The sequence below is a fragment of the Vicia villosa genome, linkage group LG6 (genome assembly GCF_029867415.1).
Source record: "Vicia villosa cultivar HV-30 ecotype Madison, WI linkage group LG6, Vvil1.0, whole genome shotgun sequence".
NCBI lineage: Eukaryota > Viridiplantae > Streptophyta > Magnoliopsida > Fabales > Fabaceae > Vicia > Vicia villosa.
The window spans coordinates 4,183,416-4,204,076 of record NC_081185.1 but is presented as its reverse complement, the minus strand read 5'-3'; the positions used below and the strand labels follow the sequence as shown (position 1 = coordinate 4,204,076).

General features: G+C 30.5%; 2 protein-coding genes across 2 annotated transcripts; one reads left to right on the top strand and one right to left on the bottom strand.

Annotated features, from left to right (window-relative positions):
* Positions 1-627: 627 nt before the first annotated feature.
* On the bottom strand, positions 628-5,898 carry LOC131608767 (uncharacterized). Its single transcript, XM_058880300.1, has 12 exons — positions 5,741-5,898; positions 4,159-4,243; positions 3,855-3,906; positions 3,748-3,768; positions 3,613-3,666; positions 2,762-2,812; positions 2,452-2,514; positions 2,282-2,347; positions 2,096-2,134; positions 1,630-1,752; positions 1,405-1,497; positions 628-967 (listed from the first exon to the last, which is right to left on the bottom strand). The coding sequence occupies exons 1-12, from the start codon at positions 5,826-5,828 to the stop codon at positions 770-772; spliced, it is 933 nt and encodes a 310-aa protein (XP_058736283.1). The 5' UTR covers positions 5,829-5,898; the 3' UTR covers positions 628-769.
* A 12,187-nt stretch (positions 5,899-18,085) lies between these two features.
* Positions 18,086-20,121, top strand: LOC131611064 (uncharacterized). Its single transcript, XM_058883189.1, has 3 exons — positions 18,086-18,888; positions 18,971-19,087; positions 19,989-20,121. The coding sequence occupies exons 1-3, from the start codon at positions 18,086-18,088 to the stop codon at positions 20,119-20,121; spliced, it is 1,053 nt and encodes a 350-aa protein (XP_058739172.1).
* The last annotated feature ends 540 nt before the right edge of the window (positions 20,122-20,661 follow it).

The following is a 20,661-nucleotide window of genomic DNA, read 5'->3' as shown; positions in this document are numbered from 1 at the left end:
AATTAAACCTATTATTAATTGTAGTATAATATTAAAATTTGAACGAAGCGTGAATTTAGTTATATTCTAATTCATCATTAGTTTGTTTCACATTCTTCTTCTATGTCTAGAATTCCAATCCATTTGTTAATTATTAGTTTGTTTCACATTCTTCTTCTATCTCTAGAATTCCAATCCATTTGTTAATTATCTATTTACATGTATGGTAAATTCTTACCTACACTCAAAATTATTTAATTTCATTGTTAACACAAATTTTAATGTATTTTTAAATTTTTAATTTTTAATTTTACATATTATTTTCATTATTCTGAAGATTAAAAGAACTCCAAGATGTCATCTTATATTTTATGTGTCGTAAATCATAATCGAATTTCTGCTAAATCATAAAAATATTTAATAATTTGACAATATACACAAAAAAAAGAATGATAAATATTTAAGACAAATTGAAAATAATATGAAATAATAGTGTTCAAGTATATTTCTAAATTTAATAATCTTATTATGCACATAAAAACTAAATGCATATAATATTTTACAAAATATAATGTCACATTATTTTATATCAACATATTTCAAATAAATTTATATATTTATCATAATTATTTTAATTACTCCAAAAAGTTGAAAAAATCCCGCGCATCGCGCAGGGCAAAATCTAGTAATAATTATCAGTGTGAGTGTAATAAATATTCATTTTAGACCAAATGGTTTTTCAAGATTGGAATGATTCTTGCATTTGATCCTTCAAATATGGCACTACATATCAAGATTGGAATGATTCTTGCATTTGATCCTTCAAATATGGCACTACATAACTATTGTCCTTCAAATATGGGACAATATAAGTTTTCATGTCCTTGCGAGAGATATCCAGGTGATCGCCTGACATGTTCAAGAATTTGACTTTCCCAGCTTCATCTAATGCCCTTAAGCCAATCCAATCTTCAGTATACAACTTAGTCTGCACAAAATAAATGCGAAAACCAGCCTCATGAAGATTGATATTTGAAAATCGTCCGAAATTTCAATGACGACATATGTCACATTCCAAAAAGTAGAAGTCTATGCTCTTCCTCTTCCTCTTCCTCTTCCTCATGTTTGAGACTTGATCGGTGTTGGTTTGACAAAAACAATGAGAAAAAGAAAATGCGCGCCTCAAAACTCAACTTATTTTGTATATTGATTCCTTGTTTTTGTTGAACCATCACCGATCAAATTACCATCTCAGCATAAAGACAAGGAGAACCAAGAGCTTCTACTTTCGAGGGGCATCGTTGATTGGCATTAAAGATTTAGAAGATTTTTAAGTATTGGACCCCGTAGAACCGACCTCAAAACAGATAAGTTAGGTAAACAACAATGCAAAAACAAACTAAAGGTATGAAATGTTCATATTACCTGCTGCGGTTGTAAAACAGAATGTAAGGCCCCATCTGGATAAAAACCAAACCATGCTGTTTCTTTTGGTATCAGAATGGTATCATGGTCAAACTAGTTTTAGTGCAAACAAATAGAGAAAGATAGATAAGCCATATTGACAAGTATTTGTAATTTGTAAATAGGAAAGTTTAAAACTAATAAAGAGATCAGAAGCCGTTACGATACATAGTTCTTTTAACGCACCATAATAAGGACCAAGTTTTCTAAGCTAGAAAATCGTTTCTTGTAAGTGGAATTCCTCTTATTGATGATTTCATTGTTAAGCTTTGGAAGGAACTTACACCCCTTAAGGTAGCCAGCAATATCCTGCAGAAAAGAGAAACAGATTATTCATTCCTTTCATCTAATTTGTAGGCCATGTCCATAGAAGGGAAATTTGATTGGACATAATGTCAGTGATCAAAGATAGTATTACTAATACGTCGACACCGATAATAATCTAAGAAAATGTGCCACATATGTTCCGTGACGGTGTTCGACACCACACCAACACATGCCAAACAAGCAAACAGAAACTTATACTGGCCAGATACTTCAGTAAACCGAATGCAATTGACACGCGACTGAAATGTTTAAAGATTAAAAGAAACATCTAACAAAAATATCATTCAAAACAGAGATACTTGAGGAAAAGCATGATCATACTCACTATTGGCATTTTAACATAGCCACTGGGAGCCAGAGAATTCTGCATCAACAGCATTGGATAAAGTTAGGAAGTATGCCACACATATTTTAGGAATGGATTTGAGAAGAGAAATATATTCAAAATGAAAGTACAAACTACATAGTTATCATCTGAATAAATAAAAAGAACAAAGGGCAAAGTAGAAACCTGGACTAGGTTGCTGTAGACCCCAAATTTTATTACACTGTCAATAAGAGTGCATACATTCTCAGACTGAAAAGAAAAAAATTATATTAATCATTAAAATTTAAAAGATATTTAACAGCTTCGTTGTGAATGACAGACTTTCTGAATACAGTAGTTGACCGATAACATACCCCACATAATGGAATTGAAGCAGTGCCAGCATGTGGACCGCCCAGGGATATAAAATTCTTAACCTGAATTACATACAAAGAATAAAAGTGAAACACACGACATTAAATATTGGTCGAAATCGAATATGTACTAAAAGCTAAGAAAATTGAAAGGAAATAGTGTTGGAGGAAGGAAAACCAATACCCAGATTAATAACATCATACTAATATGAAGTGAATGATATGTTACAAAAGGTAAAATGCCTATCTTTTTTTGTACTATTATACTAAATTCCTAATTCTAATTTATAGTAAACAAGTTAGTTCTTACCGGAGGTCCGGCATCACAAAATTCAATAAGCCCTCTACCAATCACGTTGCCCTGATAACCAAAAGAACTAATATTATGTTAAAATAGGATTTTTTTTTATTTCCATTGAAATGCATAGAGTCAAAAACTAAGCTGACTATAAAAGTGTCTGAGGCATTGATGGGATAGATCACGCCCTCTCTCAAACGCCTCAAATCAAATAATTTTCCTTTTAACCACACCGTTCTTAGCTGCATAGGAGAAATAATACTGTATATCTCCCTTTATTTGAGTAATATGATCCCATCTCTATCATTTAGCCTGTTTTAAAAAATGCCAGAGTAATACTATACTTGAACAGGAAGGTTGAATAAACCGGAAAAGAACTGCCATAATTTTTTGATTTGAATGTATCTATTATAACCCAATAGGGTGAACCAGTCTGGTGAGTGAAAGGTTCAGGTCACTAGTTAGAGATCTAATCAAAAGAGGCCAGTCTAAGTTTATCTTTGCCCATTTATTTGCAACAAGATTTCATGTTTCACTTTCTTTTACACCTCTGCCATTTATTTCAACTAGTAATTATAGTATTTATTTTGAAAAACAAATACACATAGGAACCTGCAAGGCATATTATATATTGAAACATAAATACAACATATTGATATAGATCTGTGCATTTAGTTCGTCAATATTACATTGTTGTGGGCTTCAAATATTTTCCATACAAGCAAAATAGATTAATCTTTACAAAATTCTCAGACAAAACTTAACTTGATCTAAAAACATCAAAGGACAAATCAACACGGTCTCACAACATTGATTGCAAAAAAAAAAAGAAGTAAAGTTACAGTTGCATAGAACAGATTTACCTGAGAAAGTCCAACAATGTTGTAACCTTGTTTTAGATCGCTCATTTTCTTTACCTATTGATAGGAACAAACACTTATTTAAAAACAAATTACGATTAACTACTGGGACATGAAATTACCAAACAACTTCACCACCTTCTCACATGCAATAGCCGTCTGCAACGATCGAAAGTAAATAAATGGTTACTAAATTGTCAAACACCAAATTTCAATATAATCGACGCATTTCATTTGAGAGTCACCTGTTTTATTAGGGGCTTGGTCCAAGAAGTCCACATTCCATTTCCAATTTCTCTATAAATAGAACAAATACAAATAGCTAAATAAGGAGTTATGAAAGGACAGAAAGTGATAACATCTGCATAAAAATCCTCTATCTAAATTATTTTCAGCCATATTGTGAAAGATTTTGCACAACTGCCTCTAACTAAACTATTTGGCCCTTGGAAATATAGTCATATACTATAGGATAAGGGCATACAACCAAACCGTAAAATAACACTAAAAATGAGAATAATAAATATAACAACTTTAGTAATAGCATACATGCAGTATCCTTGAGAACCAGACCAATCACTTAAAAGCTTCACAAAGTTCGTGACTCCTCCATTCTTGCACTGATCTCCAATACCTGATAAAAAGTTCCAAACACAAAATCAGTATCGTAAGTTTATGGTTGACTATCATGAATAACTATTTTATCTCTTCTACTAAGTATATATCATGAATTTCCATCAAACACTGGATGCTTGGGATGAACCAATTGCGATTCTCCACATATCAACAGGGTTTCAAAAAAGTTTCAGCGATCACCATTTGGGCCACGGCATCAAGATTTTTGATGTCTCCACGACTGCAATTAAGGACACATCAACACTGCAAATCTCCTCATTACAGGGATTGCAATGCAACTGTGATCAGGATTTAAGATCTCGATTCAACACTCCTCAAAACTTATCAACCAACAACAAACGAGGAAGTAAAAAAAAAAAATTAAACTAAATTTCCAAAGAATATAGACAGGTTTAAATACTAGTAAGCCAAACTGTTCTTTTAACTATGCTCTCTTCTATTATGTGAAGGTAGGCGACCCTAATGAGATGGATTACTAGTTTTTCATTTCCATTATACACCAAAACCAAAAGCTTCTAAAGTTGAACAATTGGTATTAATCCTAACGAGGATTCAATATAAGAGATATGATATGATCTGGATGAACTTTGAAAGTTTCATTCATTCCTACTTGGGAAGAATCAATTGCAAGTCTCATCACTCAGCTCAACCAACCACAGATGCATAAAAAAAGTTTCACAACCGCAACCTAGGTCGCAAACTCAATTTCTTGATGTCTCCATTACCGCAATTAAGGTCACATCACATCAACCATAATTTAACCTTGATTCTCCTCTATGAAGCACGGACATATAAACACTGACACCTACACTGACACGTCAACACTAGTAATAATTTGAAAAAATAAATGAATTAAACATAAGCACAAGTGTCGGTAACGGTTTCGGACAAAGATAAGCACGCACAACACAGACACCAGAAACACGACACCAACACTGACATGTGAATACCAGTATTAGTTTGAAAAAATAAGAGTCAATATCGATTTCGGATACGGACACTGACACGCTTTTTCCAGAGGTGTCTGTGCTACAGAGATACTCCTTATTATATCAAGGATTGTGACGCAACCTAGGTCAAATTAATCCATATTCAGAACTAAACTAAGCTAAAACTCAACTTCAAGTTGAACAAAAGCAACGATAACTTATCCAATATACAAAATTCAAACAGCAAACTAATTACAAAAGATTACAACACAAAGAATAAACTACGAACGACGACGAAAAATTACATAAATCATCATCTTGATTGAATACAACTTCTGAAACGATAATCGAGTAATGTTAAGAGTCCCACATCGGACAATATATGGCTTGAACATGTCCTTATAAGTGGGGGCAATCCTCACCCTATAAGCCGGTTTTGTAGGGTTGAGTTAGGCCTAACCACACTTCTTAACCAGTAAAGTGATTAAATAAGTAAATTCCATACAGAATCAGAGCATATATGAAAAACTGAAGAGAACGATGAAGTAGGATAAGAAGAAACGAACCGTGTAAGACGATGAAAGGAAGAGATTGCGTAAGAGCGATGGATCCGAGAAGGAAGAGCGCAACAACCACTACTCCTTGGTTGCGCATTTTCAAACGAAACCAAGTGAGTGAGCGATGAACCAATCAACGCACGGAACAGAAACTATATTTATATTCTGAGTTTTTTTTTTTCATTTCTAATTATTATCTGTTTGGTGAGAATAATAAAAGAGAAAGATTAATTGGTATGCATCACTTTCACATCTATTCAGAGTAGTTGATACTTTAAACTTGATTAAACAAAGAATTTTATTGAAATGCATGGAACACATTTAATTAATTAAGAAAGAATTTTATTTTAACCACCTATGAGGACGGACTAGTAATGTAGATAAATAATACTAATGATGAATTGACTGTATAAAACTTAATTTAAGAGTCACAAAACGAGTCTGACAAACGAGTATGCACATTTTAGCCGTACTTTTTATTAAGCGTGCTAGGATTTTAGTCTCACAACCTATAATATGTCTACCCTGTTTCCCGTTTTATCTTGTGTATTTTTTGGATTTTTGCAGACACGTGCATTTACATACAAGACTAAGATTTTATGAGCGGACTAAGATTTTAGGCTCACACTATTAACTATGCATGCATGTCCAGTCCTATTTTTTTTGTGTGCTTTTATAGGATGAATATAAACGGGACGGACATGCCCGTTTATCATCTCTAATAAATTTTTGTGCATGATAAATAATTTCTTAAAAAAAATTCAAACACATAAAAATTTAACGATTATACTGACAAATGTAAAAGTATTTTACATGCTCACTGCATATCAATTAAATTTATAATAAGATTTCTTTTATAGTTTTTTATAATAAATTTTCATTATTTTTTTTTTTGTTACAAGTGATCTTTATAATTTATATTTTTATAAAATTATTTCTTTTATTTTAATTTTAAATATTTTTGGTTTGTATTTCATTTTTTTCATTTTTGAAGTCTTCATTTTTTTAAAATATATTTTTAACGATAAAATTTCACAAAAATTTGTATATAAAAGTTTAGCTAATAACACATTATTTAATAATAAATTATTAATTTTAAATACAAAAATATAAATAAAAAAAGGAAAACTGTTTGATTTTAAAATAAAGAGATGTCAATGTTTAAAAAATAAAAATATGATTTATTATGATAGACGTCTCTTATTGATTGATAGTGCAAAATATTTTTTTTCTCATATTAATAAATTACTTTAAACTTAAAATTTTATAAATTTATTACTCAAACAATAAAAGTAATTTTATATAACAGCATTGAATTATTACTTTCTAAAATTACATTACCTTAAGAAGTCTCTCATTTAAGCACACGTTACCTGTAATTAGAAGTTACAGTTCTTTATTTAACAAAAACTATTATCTTAGCCGGCACCCAACTGCTCTTATCCCACAATTTAAGTTATTTGGGCTTGCTGTAAAATTAATATTTGAATAAGCAATGAAACCTATAATCATTTTACACTAGATTCAACTAAGCAACAAAAGAATTTGGTTATTTTAGGATTTGTTTGAGAATTCGAAGGAAATGCGAGATCGATTTCAAAAAATAATTTTTAAAAAAATTTAAAGAAAATTTTAATTTTAATTTTTTAATTTATTTGTTTGAAATGATAAAATAATATTTATTATTAATATATTTTTAATTTTTAAAATATTATAACAACAAAAATTATATTTGAGTAAATTGTCTAATGTTATGTTTGGTTTGGCGTTGGGAATCATAGAGTCACGGTGAATTTTCACGTCTACTCAAAAGCTATCTTTTGTAGCTTCTAGAAATCATGGTAAGATGGCATATGAACGTGCGTTTTGTGTCTTAGAAGCCAAACCAAATAGGTCATAAGTCGTTTCAAACCCTCTTCTAATATAAATTTTGAGTTTTTTCAAATTAGAAGGTTTTAGTATAGGAAGAAAAACAAATTCTCCCAACCAAAATCGGTATATTCTTTTCACCTAATCCTTCTTATTTTTTAAAGTCTCTCGTCCTCTTCAAACTTTTAAGCAAAACCTTAAGAATATAATTTTTTAAAATAATTTTTTATACTCTAGAGATAATAAGAATTAGAATAACAGTAGCAATTCTTAGATTTTGAGGACTAATGGCCTCCTAAAAAAGAAAATGAGGGTAAGATTTGTCATTTCATTGATACCTCAAAATGAGGGAGGTACAATGCATATATAGAGAATCCGAATCTTAACAAACTTCAAATATAGTGATTATTCAATGTGATGATAGTACTAACCATCCCACTACACAGTACTAACAAACTTTTAGAAAGCTTCATTTCTCATATTTTGGAATATGAAGGGAGTTCTAATTTATATGCAACCTATCCAACACACTCAATGATCGGGAATGGCTCGTAGTACCGTTAAGAAAGCTTGTTGTACTTAACATTTGCGAGAGATAATTGTAGATAAGGCTATAATTTCACATACACTAAGTCTCCTACCTCAAATTCCACTTCTCGCTTGTGGACATCAGCAACTTTCTTCATACATTTCTAAGCCTTCTTCCAATTCTTGCGAAGCGATTGCAAAATAGCTCCCCTATTACCTAACAACCTATCACAAGCGTGTGAGTGCGCTTGTCTATAAGATGTTTTGAATGATGTCAAAACTATGAAAATTTTAGCATTTATGTACATTGAACGGTATCTCCGAGTCATCATGTGGACCTTAGCATTAGGGATCTTAGAATGCACCTAGAACATGTTTGGAAAATGTATCGTGCATCAAAAATGAATTACATAGCATCAAAAATCAGATGCAAGCTTTAAAAATCACTTTTTGCTCAAAACACAAGTGTATGTGTCGACACATGCCTTTCATAGGTTGGCACGTGTACTGCAATAATAAAGCATGTAGCTTCTACTTAAATGTGTTGACACATACAACATTTTAGGTCAACACATACTGAAGAAATTACTTCTAAGTGTTGACACATACGATTTTTAGGTCGACACATGTGTTGTTTAAAGTCTGTAGCTTCTGTTTGAATATGCCGACTCATGACCTGATACAGGTCGACACATGCATTATCATAGGTCAACACATGAATTACATGTCTCGATACATGCTGCTGTTTTTCTAAAAATTTGCATCCTTTTTCACATTTTCAGGTTTCTCTTTTGCCTCCAACTTGCACCACTATAAATACATCATATATGCATCTTTTTCAACTTGATGAAACTATAAACACATACTACGATTGCTCATCATCTTCAACCTTGCATATATGCATATACATAAACAAAGTATACATAGTCATTCATTGTTTAGGTGCCATCTAGACTTGGTTAAAAACGTTCAATTTAGGTTGGTTGTAATCTAAGGTTGGATTGAGAGGGTTTCATCGGAAAAGATGTAAGGTTTTTTACTCCAAGATCAAGGTGTTTATTTGGGGTTTTTTTGACAAGATTTACACAATTTTAGTTGATCGAGTGAAGAGCTTAGAGAATGGGTAGTTCTTGCAAAGGAGTACCATAAGACAGTGAATCAATTAGTAATCTTGGGTGACAATAACTCGCAATTTGGATTTGACCGAGTGAAAGCTTTGAAGAACGGTGGTTTCTTGCAAAGGAATAGTGCGAGACGATGAATCAATTGGTGTTTGTTGGGTGACTTGATCAAACTCAGATCAAGGGAAGATAAGTGCAATGATCAACATCAAACATAGTATTTTTAGGGTTAGATTGCTTCACATATATTGTAAACAATTTTTTGCATAGTATGATTGATATCTCAATTTCAAATTGGAATTGGGGGCAAACATATTCGTAGTGAGGATAGTCGTTGAACTTTATAAATAACTCCTTGTGTCCTTTCTCTCTTTATCTCATGCATTTAAATTTTCATTATCAAATTGTTAAACATATAGCTTAAGAGATTAATTCATAACAATTTTCCGTTGATTTGTTGATTGCTTTACAATCAATTAGATTGTAATAGGGTTTTTGACATCAACAAACTTAAAGGAAAGTTTGAAAAATCGATCGCACGCTAAGTGTTCGATAATGTAATACTTCGAATTTTTGTGTTAAATTTCATTTGAGATTAGTTGCTTAGTGATTACATTAGAACGATTGATTGAGAATTTAATTGGTTAATATTTGTATTATTGGTATCCTATACCAAAGTCTTTGTGCATATCTGAGGTTCCAATAACTAGTTAAGTTTAGACGACTTTCAATCTAAACAAAATACTTCGGCTGGCCATAGTTTTTTAACGTTTCAAAACCTTTAAAAAATTGAAATTTAATTTTGGGGATCTATTCACCCCCTTTAGATAAGTTTTCATCGTCTAACAAGTAGCATCAAGAGCTTTGGTTCATTGCATGCTTCAAACACTTATTAGATAATGGCTACCGAACCTAAAGAGGCGTACAATAGAGCGCATATTTTCACCGGTGAAAATTATGGTTATTGAAAAGTATGTATTTGCATTCATATCAATTCATATGATAAGGGTGTATGGGACGCCATTATGAACGGTCCAACTCAAACTACCATGACTGATGGTAATGGTGTCATTATACCTAAACCGGAAGCACAATGGGATAACAATTACCACTAAAAACAAGTTTACAATTGGAAAGCACAAAATATTCTCATATCGGCTCTTGGTGTTGATGAATATTATCGTGTTTCCCATTGTGAAACCGCTAAAGCTATGTGATATGCATTACTAGTTGTCCATGAGGGAACTAATGGAGTCAAATAAGCTAGAATTAACACATTAAATTAAGAATTTTAACTATTTCGCATGAAGCATGGTGAAACCATTACCGGAATGCAAAAAGGTCCACTTATCTCATTAACCGTTTAAATGCACTTAGGTACCCGATTTCCAATGCAATTGCTACTAACAAAGTTTGGAGGTGTCTTAATAAGGAATGGAAACCAAAGGTCACGAAGATCAATGAAGCTAATAATCTTAATACACTTGACCTCACTACATTGTTTGGCAAGCTCGAAGAGCATGAGCAAGAATTCACTTAGAGAAAAATGGGAAAAAGCGTGAAAAGAAGCTTAAGAAAGAGAAAAGCAGAGATAAGTAAAGGCTTATAGTTCTAGATCCTCAACAAATGAGCAAATGAATGGTGATACTAGTGATGACGAAGATTCAGATGATGAAGAAATGGGGTTATTTACAAGAAGGTACAATAGGTACATTAGAAAGAATGGAGTAAAGCATTACAACAAAAACCTCATTAAGTTTAGAAGACAATCCATATCCTCAAAGGAAGATAACAACAACAAAGGAAAGTCAAGAGGGAAATGCTAAAATTGTGGGAAATTGGGTCATTATAGGCCAGAGTGCCCATCTGTTGATAAAAAAAGGGTCAACACAACAAGACTATAAAGCCTAGAAGAGCCTATGTTTCTTGGGAGAGCGATGATGATTCCTCAATTAACAAAAGCTCAAGTGATAGTAAAGTGGAGGAAAATGTTTGTCTCTTGGCCCATCAATGTCATGAGAAGAAAAATAATGTAAGTCACTCTAAGTATGATAACGTTGATAAGTTTTCTTATTCCCAAATGCTAAGGGCATTTGAAAATCTACAAAAAGAAGTATTAGTGGCTTTCAATAAACTTGCTACAAGTGAAAGATTTTTTTCAAAATTAGAAGCCAAAATTTTAGCCAATGAAAAGAAAATGGAAGCCCTAAAGAAATCTATTGTGGATAGTCAAAATGTTAACAAAGAGGATGATGAACCATCTTTGTTCGATTGTAAAACTTGGCAAGAGGAATCCAAAATTCTTAGAGCCAAAGTTGAAAAAGCATTACAACCTAATACTATGTTTGCCATTGATCACCAAAAGTTTGGAATACCTTTGAATAAACCTCATAAAAGGTATAGATTTATTAAACAGGGTGCAAATGACAAAATTAAGTCTCATCATCATGTTATATGTCACTATTATTGCAAAAAGGGGCACACTATTGAAAAATGCAAGTTTAAGAGAATTTTGGTCTTAGTGGTGTTTCTCAATGGTTGCCCAAGTGCAACCATATTTTCACTCACTCCCAAGGACCCAATGAGAATTGGATACCTATCACCTTTGTTTAACCTTGCAGGTTAAATTCCTTGGCTCCATGGAGGAAAAATGGATTCTCGATACTGGATGCTCAAGTCATATTACGAGAGACATTTACTTATCTACGACTTCGTGGAAAAGAATAAGGGATTTGTGTCCTATGGTGACAACAATAAAGGTGCAATACTTGGAAAAGGTAGTGTAGATAATCCCTCATCTATTACTATCTTTGATGTTATGTTAGTTAAAGGTCTTAAACATAGTCTTCTTAGCATTAGTCAATTGTGCGACAAAGGTAAGTATCGTTTACAAAAGCTAGTTGCATGATAGTACATAATGAAAATAAGGATTGTATGTTTAATGGTGTGATGGTAAACAACATCTATATGCTTGATTTAAATGATGTATCTTTGACAAATGCTAAGTGTCTTATTACCTTGAGTGAAGTCTCACGGCTATGGCATAGACGCTTAACGCATGTCAATTTTGAGCTACTAAATGAGGTGGTGTCAAAAGATATAGTAATCGGTCTACCTAAAATAGAGTTTGCTAAAGATCACATATGTGATGCATGTCAAAAGGGGAAGCAAACAAGGGTCTCATTTAAATAGAAAAATATTGTTTCAACCTCGAGATCACTTGAGCTTCCCCACATGAATCTCTTTGGTCTCTCACGGACCAAAAGCCTAGGTGGAAATTATTATTGTTTTGTCATAGTAGACGATTACTCAAGATTTTGTTGGACCATCTTTTTACGTAGCAAAGATGGGACATTTGCGGCTTTCACACGTTTCGCAAAGTTATCCTAAAACAAATTAAATTCAAATATTGTTGCAATCCGAAGTGATCGTAGAGGTGAATTCGAAAACCACCTCTTTGAGGAATATTGTGATAAATATGATATTGAACATAAATTTCTAGCTCCTATGACTCCACAATAAAATAGTGTAAAAATCATATTTTAGAGGAGTTATCAAGAACAATGCTCAATGATAGTTCTCTACCTAAGTATTTTTGGGCCGATGCTATTGGCACAACGTGTTATGTATTGAAAAGGATACTTATTCGTCCTATACTAGACAAAACACCCTATGAACTTTTAAAGGGTAGAAAACAAAATTTGTCACATCTACATGTTTTCGGATGAAAATGTTTTGTCTTAAACAATGGTAAGGATAACCTTGGAAAATTTGACGCGAAAGTCGATGAAGGTATCTTCCTTGGAAAGTCTCAAACAAGTAAAACATATAGAGTGTATAACAGGAGGTTACTTATTGTTGAAGAATCGGTACATGTTACTTTTGATGAGTCCTATCCGATAAATATCGGGAAAGATATTTCTTTTCATGATACAGGTGCATCTATAGAAGACATAATCAAAGACACCAATAAAGGGATTGATCCACCTAAGTCGGTGAAAATTGAGGAGGAGGAAGATGTCGATGCTAAAGAAAATAAAGACAAAAGAAAAGAATGACGGTATTCCCTTGGAATAGAGAACTTCCAAGAATCATCTTATCAACAATATTCTTGGGGACCTAAAAATATTGTCATCGCTCCTAGATAAGTAACTTTTGTCATCGCTCTACTTTCGCGTTGAAAGTTGAACCTAAAAATGCAAATGAGACTTTACTTGATGAGCGATGGCTTATGGAAATGCAAGATAAATTAAACCAATTTACAAGAAATGACGTATGGGACCTTGTTCCTTGTCCACGAGATCATCAAGTAATTGGTTACAAGGTCACTAGTGGCTCAAGTTTATAACCAAGAGGAGGGCATCTTTTACTAGCCTTTGCATGTTCTAAGAATTTATAATTATTTCAAATGGATGTGAAGAGTGCTTTCCTTAACAGATACATAAATGAGGAAGTGTATATTTCACAACCTCTAGGTTTTGAAAATCATGAGTATTCTAATCATGTTTATAAGTTAAAACGAGCTTTGTATGGACTCAAAAAAGCCCCTATGACTTAGTATGAGCGACTTAGCAAGTTCTTATTTAATTAAGGATACTCTAGAGAGAAGGTTGATACTACGGGGACGAAAACTTAGTTTGACGAGTTTGAAAATTAAAGGTGAAAAGAACAACTCAAAAAATAACTTCAAACAATAATTTTTTTTAGACAACAACACTTATAAGCGCTATAATTTTTTTAGACAACGACACTTCTCAGCGCTATCTATTTGATATTGTTGTAAGTTTAAACATTGTTTTGTAAGTAAGTAAAATTATTTCTTTCAAAAGTGATCCTTATGTTTAGAATGTGTTTTATATCTTTATACGTTGTCTTATATAACCCCCAAATACAAGTTTTATTTTACAAGGGTTATAAATGATAACTTCATATAATATTTAATTTTGTTTGCTTTATTTAATATTAAGCTTTTCTTTTGTTTAAGTTAAATATCTCAAATTTCAAAAACTACTTGCAAGAGATGTTTCTTATTATAAAACACATAATTTTAATGACATATAACCTTTAAAATATCATAAATTTTTACAAAATTAAACTTACAAATATCACACAAACAATTTGACAAAGAAAGAGCTTGTGTATAATTGGCTTTGAATCTAATGTACAAATGACACAATTCTCTGTTGTTAGAATATTTTGAAGGTTATTTTTGTTATTACATCTTTCAATTTCATCTTTCTACAAATCATTTCTTACTTAATTAAACTAAATGCAAGATTCTACAGTCATTGGTGACTGGAGAGAATTCAAATCCTTTATTATTCTGCTTTTTAATTCAACTTTAAAACATTGATCGGTGACTTTGAATTTTGAAACATCAGAACTCGATGAAGAAATAACATTGAAAGATGTTTTTGTAATAGAAAGAATATGAGCAAGTTCTTTATAGAGAAAAATAACATATATTAATTCTTCTGAAGTAATATAAATTTTGTTAGTGGATGAAGTTATTTCCTCTATCTTGTATCTTATTAATTATGAGAAAGTCTCTGTCTACTATTTTAAAAAAAAAAAAGTAACATTGTGTATGATATTTTATTAAAATCAATTGATAAATAAATTAATCACAATAAAATAAAATAAAAGATATCATAATACATACTTGTTTGTTTCTCATATTCTTCAATATTTAATTTTGTTGGTGTTACTAAAATTCTCAAAACATATTAATGTAGGTTGAGTTTACTATAAAACAAATCACTATGTGATCATTAGTTAAGCTTTAGCAAAAAATTTACTAAAAGTTATTTTTCAGAAAAGGGAGGCAGGTGAATTAATCTCTATAATTTCTATAGCATATTCCAAAATGTATTCACTTTTTAATAACTAAATAGTAAGGAACACGTATATTCACATGAATTTGTTTTATTTTTATGCATGCATGCTTTGTGATAGAGAGAAAAAAATGAAAATAAAAAAGAATTGAGGAACAGAAACGAGAGATTAAAATAATAACAAATATCAATGACATTCTTATTTAAAAAGTGGTGAATGTTAATTGTAATTTATAATAATAATTTTTTAAAAAAATTATTAAATTGTATGTGGTTGTTTAAATTTCTTTAGAGATATATTTGATAGATAAACGATAAGGATGAATAACTTTAATAAAAGTTAGAATTTAAAACGTATATGTATGAACAAAAATAATATTAACTCACGGTAACATTCATAATTCTACAAGTCATCTTTAACACATGAAAAATAAGGGAAATTGTTTTTTTATGATATATATATATATATATATATATATATATATATATATATATATATATATATATATATATATATATATATATATATATATATATATATATATATATATATATATATAGGGAGCGTATCCAGTGAGAACTGATACTATTATGAGAAATAAGAACTATTAATATCAGCCGTCAGATTTAATTAACGTTTAAGATTTATTGATTCCATATTAAGAATACCTTATTGAATTTTTATCCATTATGATCAATATTTAAAAATTCCATAAATAAAGTATCTTTTCAAAAATATTTTTATTTTTTTAATTATTATAATATTCTCAAAATGAGATAATCATTATAAGAATTATTATGCTTAATATTCAAATGTAATCACAATAATTTTTTATTTTCACTATTATTCTAACTCCATTTTAATTTTGATCTATAATTTATTTTGAATGAAATAAATTATTTTATTTATAATTAAAAAAAACTTATTCTTCATAATTGATATTGATTTGTTAACTATTTCATTTTGAATAATACTATGAATATAAAATTTAATTTATACTTTAGAATTCATATAATTTTATTCTTCACAAAATTATGAATATAACTTATTATTAATTTGGCACTTATATTTTCCTTTAATTTAAAAAATTTAAGAATGTAAATTTATTACTTATATTTTGATTCGGATGATTTAATTTTTTCTTTTGAATTCTATACGGGAGAAAATGAAATTTATTACTTATATTTTAATTTTATTTTTAATATTTTTATTTGATAAAAAATATTGAAGAAAACGAAATTATTACTTATATTTTAATTTGGTTGATTTTTTTATTTTAAAGTTCGGAATATTTTGTTTTTGCAATTTATTATTGCAATTATTTTAAATTAAAACACATTTTTGATTTATCAAATATATTTTAATTTGATTAAAAGTATTAATAATCTAAAATTATTAGATATATATAGATTTGGTTGAATTATTAATTTGTAAGCTCGGTAATTTTTTTTTTTAAAATTTTAACAATCATCAATATTTAAAATAAATTATATTATTGTGTTAAAATTTTAATAATTAAAACAAGAAATAAATTCCGGAAATAATATATTTTTTATGAAAAATTTAAATTCTGAGCATAATAGATAAAAAGACAATACTGTACTACTTGTATGGAACTAATAAATATTATGAGTGATAAATATGATTAAAATATTGTTTATTCATTCATAAGATTAAAATATATTTATCACCAATATTTTAATTTTATTTGATAAAAAAAGCACATAAAGTTTAATCTTATTTATCACTCATAAGATTTATTAATTCCAAGTAATAATAGTATTAGTAAAAAAATTGCGACAACATTTAAATATTAAGCATAATAATTCTAAAAAAGATTCTCCTATTTTGATCATATTTTAATAATTAAAAAATAAAAATATTCTTTTGAAAAGATATTTTATTTATGGAAGTTTTTAAATATCGATCATAATTGATAAAAATTCAGTAAGGTGTTCTTAATATGGAATCAATAAATCTTAAACGTTAATTAAATCTGACGGCTGATATCAATAGTTCTCATTTCTCATAAAAGATATCAGTTCTCACCGGATACGCTCCCATATATATATATATATATATATATATATATATATATATATATATATATATATATATATATATATATATATATATATATATATATATATATATATATATATATATATATATATATATATATATATATATATATATATATATATATATATATATATATATATATATATATATATTCTTTCATCGAATAATATGCACCACTCTATCATTCATCTTTAATATATGAAAAATAAGAGAGGTTGAATTCTTATGATACTTATAAAATCAAAGTGATTGTTACTAATAATATTTAACATATGTGTAAGGAATTTATTTAATTAAAAAATATACAAAATGGTTTTATTTAAAAAAACATTAATAGAGTGTAAATACTATACTTACTCATGATATTCAAACTACATTGTGTTGGCACCCCCGCGAGCAACACATATCAATGGAAGCATCATGAAACATTTATTCAATACATAAAAATAGAAAATCACAAGAAATTTGAAGGGACTACATCAGTACTCAAGAGTACATAAATAAGGATTATTAGTATGTGCATCATTAACATTTTCTTAAAAAACTATAGGGATAAATCAATATGATATACAATGCAATATAGCAGAAATAGCTAAGTTATGTGATGACTAAAAATAAATCTGAAACGATAAAGTAGAAAATTTTAAATTCATTGAAAATGAAAGAATAGAATACATTAAGCTTTAACAAAATTTTTACTAAATGTTATTTTTCAGAAAAGGGAGGTAGATGAATTAGTCTATAATTTCTATAGCATTCCAAAGTGTATTCACTTTTTTGTTTTTTCAAAAAAATAAAAATAGAATACTCTCTGGATATACATAATATATGTCTGATTAAGGGATTATTTTGGGATCGGTCCGATTGAGGACCAAAACCGTTTAAAGTCAATAACATTTGGTTCGACAATGTTTTGTTTATGCCTTTTATTAAGAGGGAGTGGAGTAATTTACAGGTTGAAGGAAGGAGTGATTATGTGCTGAAGGAAAAATTGAGGTTTTTGAAGGTTAGCCTTCTTAGGTGGGATAAGGAGCATTTCGGTATAATCGATTTGAAGATTGAGGAATGGGATCAGAGAATTAATGGTGCGGATCTTTTGTTAGAAAGCTGTAGGGATAGTCTTGTGGAGGAGGTGGTAGCGGAGAGGATCGGGGCTATCTGTCAGATGTGGAAGAAATTGAATCTTGAAGAGAATTTATTGATGCAGAAAAATAAGCTTAAGTGGGATAGTAAGGGGGACTTAAAGTTAAACAGTAGATTTTTCTACGGTTTTATGAAGGAGAGGAACCAGGGGAACTTTATTGAGACTATTCTTGCTGATGGAGGCTTATTGGAGACGATTGGGGAAGTTAAGGAGGAAGTTAGGAGGTATTATTCTGATATTTATGTTGATATTGATTCCCATCATCTTAGTTTAACTAGAGTCCAGTTCAAGGCGTTATCCCAAGAGGAAGCAAGGTCGTTGGAACTTCCCTTCTCTGAAACTGAAATTAAGGAAGCTGTTTGGGGGTGTGAGGGCTCGAAAAGTCCGGGCCCGGACAGATACAATTTCAATTTTATTAAAAAGTGTTGGAGTTTTGTTAAAGAAGATTTCTTTTGGTTGATTCGGAATTTTCATGGGAATTCTCACATGTCCAAAGCCATCACTTCGTTGCTTCTTACTTTAATCCCAAAGAAAGACAATCCGCTGGGGCTGGGGGTTACATACCTTATTGTCTTATGGTATGGGTGATAAAGCTTTAGCTAAACTCCTAGCAGCAAGATTGAAGAGGGTTCTGAGTTCAATCGTATCTGATTGTTAAAGTGTTTTTGTCCCCGATAGACAATTACTCGACGGTGTGATTGATGCTAACGAGGTGGTGAATTTTGCTAAGAAGGCTAAGCAAAGTTGTTTGCTTTTGAAAGTCGATTTCGAGAAGTCGTATGACAGAGTTTGCTTTTCAGTGTCAACTCCCCTCCCAGGACATACATTATGAGTGCATTTTCTCAATATTTCACTTTCGATGCTACATCATTGTCTTGAATAACTACTTCTATTTCCCCATTGACAATCATCAGAGTTGTGTATCCAAGATCAATACCATTGTTCGATAAAAAATTACCTCAAATGATATCTACCTATGGTGTATCTTTCACTTGTACCGTCTTTGTGTAATGGATTTCCTCCTTCCGGGTTTCCTCCCTAATGGTATCAAACACCAAATTAGGTTGTGCTGAGCTTGGTGTACTCTTTTCCTTTACCCTTTTACTCCTTTTTATGTTCTTTATTATGAGTTATTCTAATAGGAAGTTTGAATCTTCTATTTGAACATTAAAACATCACAATCAAGCCTCTGATTATGGTGTAAGGACTCTCAACATAGGAGAAGGTGTCGTTATCACCGCCTATTTCTTTGGTTGATAGCACCTACGTCTCATTCGCCTCCCCTTTGTGCCCTAGATATTAAGTTTCATACAACCTTGTCCTTCCGTTTTGGTCCCTAATTCAAATATTAGGAGTTTAAACCATCTCAGTGATAGATTCTATCGTTGAAATTCTAGGAAATGAGCTCGCTAAAAATTGCTTTTCACTGGCCAGAAATCGCGTCACAGCCGCCGAAAATCGCCCTAGGGTTTAAGCATATTATGTTCTTTATATATATATATATATATATATATATATATATATATATATATATATATATATATATTGTAAAACTTGTTAAAAGGTGAAAGAGTTTGTAAAATTATAGTTTTGATATTATTTATTATATTTTTTAATTGTTTATTATGGTATGAAACAATTTACATTGTTATAAATTATTAATTATACGTGTAAATAGGGATGGAGACAGGTATGATATGTGCAGGGGATTTTCCGTGTGGGATCCCAAAGACGGAGAATTTTCATCTCGCGGAGGCGGGGATGAGGAACAAAATCTCCTCGAAGGCACTTCGGTGACAGGGGTGGCGTAAATATCTCCGCCCTACCTAAAATAACATAATGTGCTTAATTTATATATAATTTTAAATTATTTTGTAAGTTAATTTGTCATTTCATATAATTAATCTCACACACACACACACGCACGCACGCACGCACGCACGCACACACACACTCACACACACTCACACACACACACAGATATATATTGTAAGTAAAAGTGAGATCTAAATTATTATTTCAATTTTTTTAGTTTGAAATTTTTGTGGTCATGATACTCAATATTATAAATTAAATATTATTAAAATAAAATATTTATCATAAATGAATAATTTTTAAATTTTTTGAAGCTTTTACTATTAATTTGGTTTAAAATAATTTTAAAAAAAATGATGTTTATGGATCTCCGCATGAACCTTGGGGATCCGCGGGGATGGGGGACAAAATTCCCCCTGTAGCAGGGATCCGAAGCGGGGATGGAGAAAAGATTCGAGGCGGAAATTGTGATGGGAATGTATCCCCCACTCCCGCTCCATTGACATCCCTAATTAAGTGGGAGAGTACAGGTGATG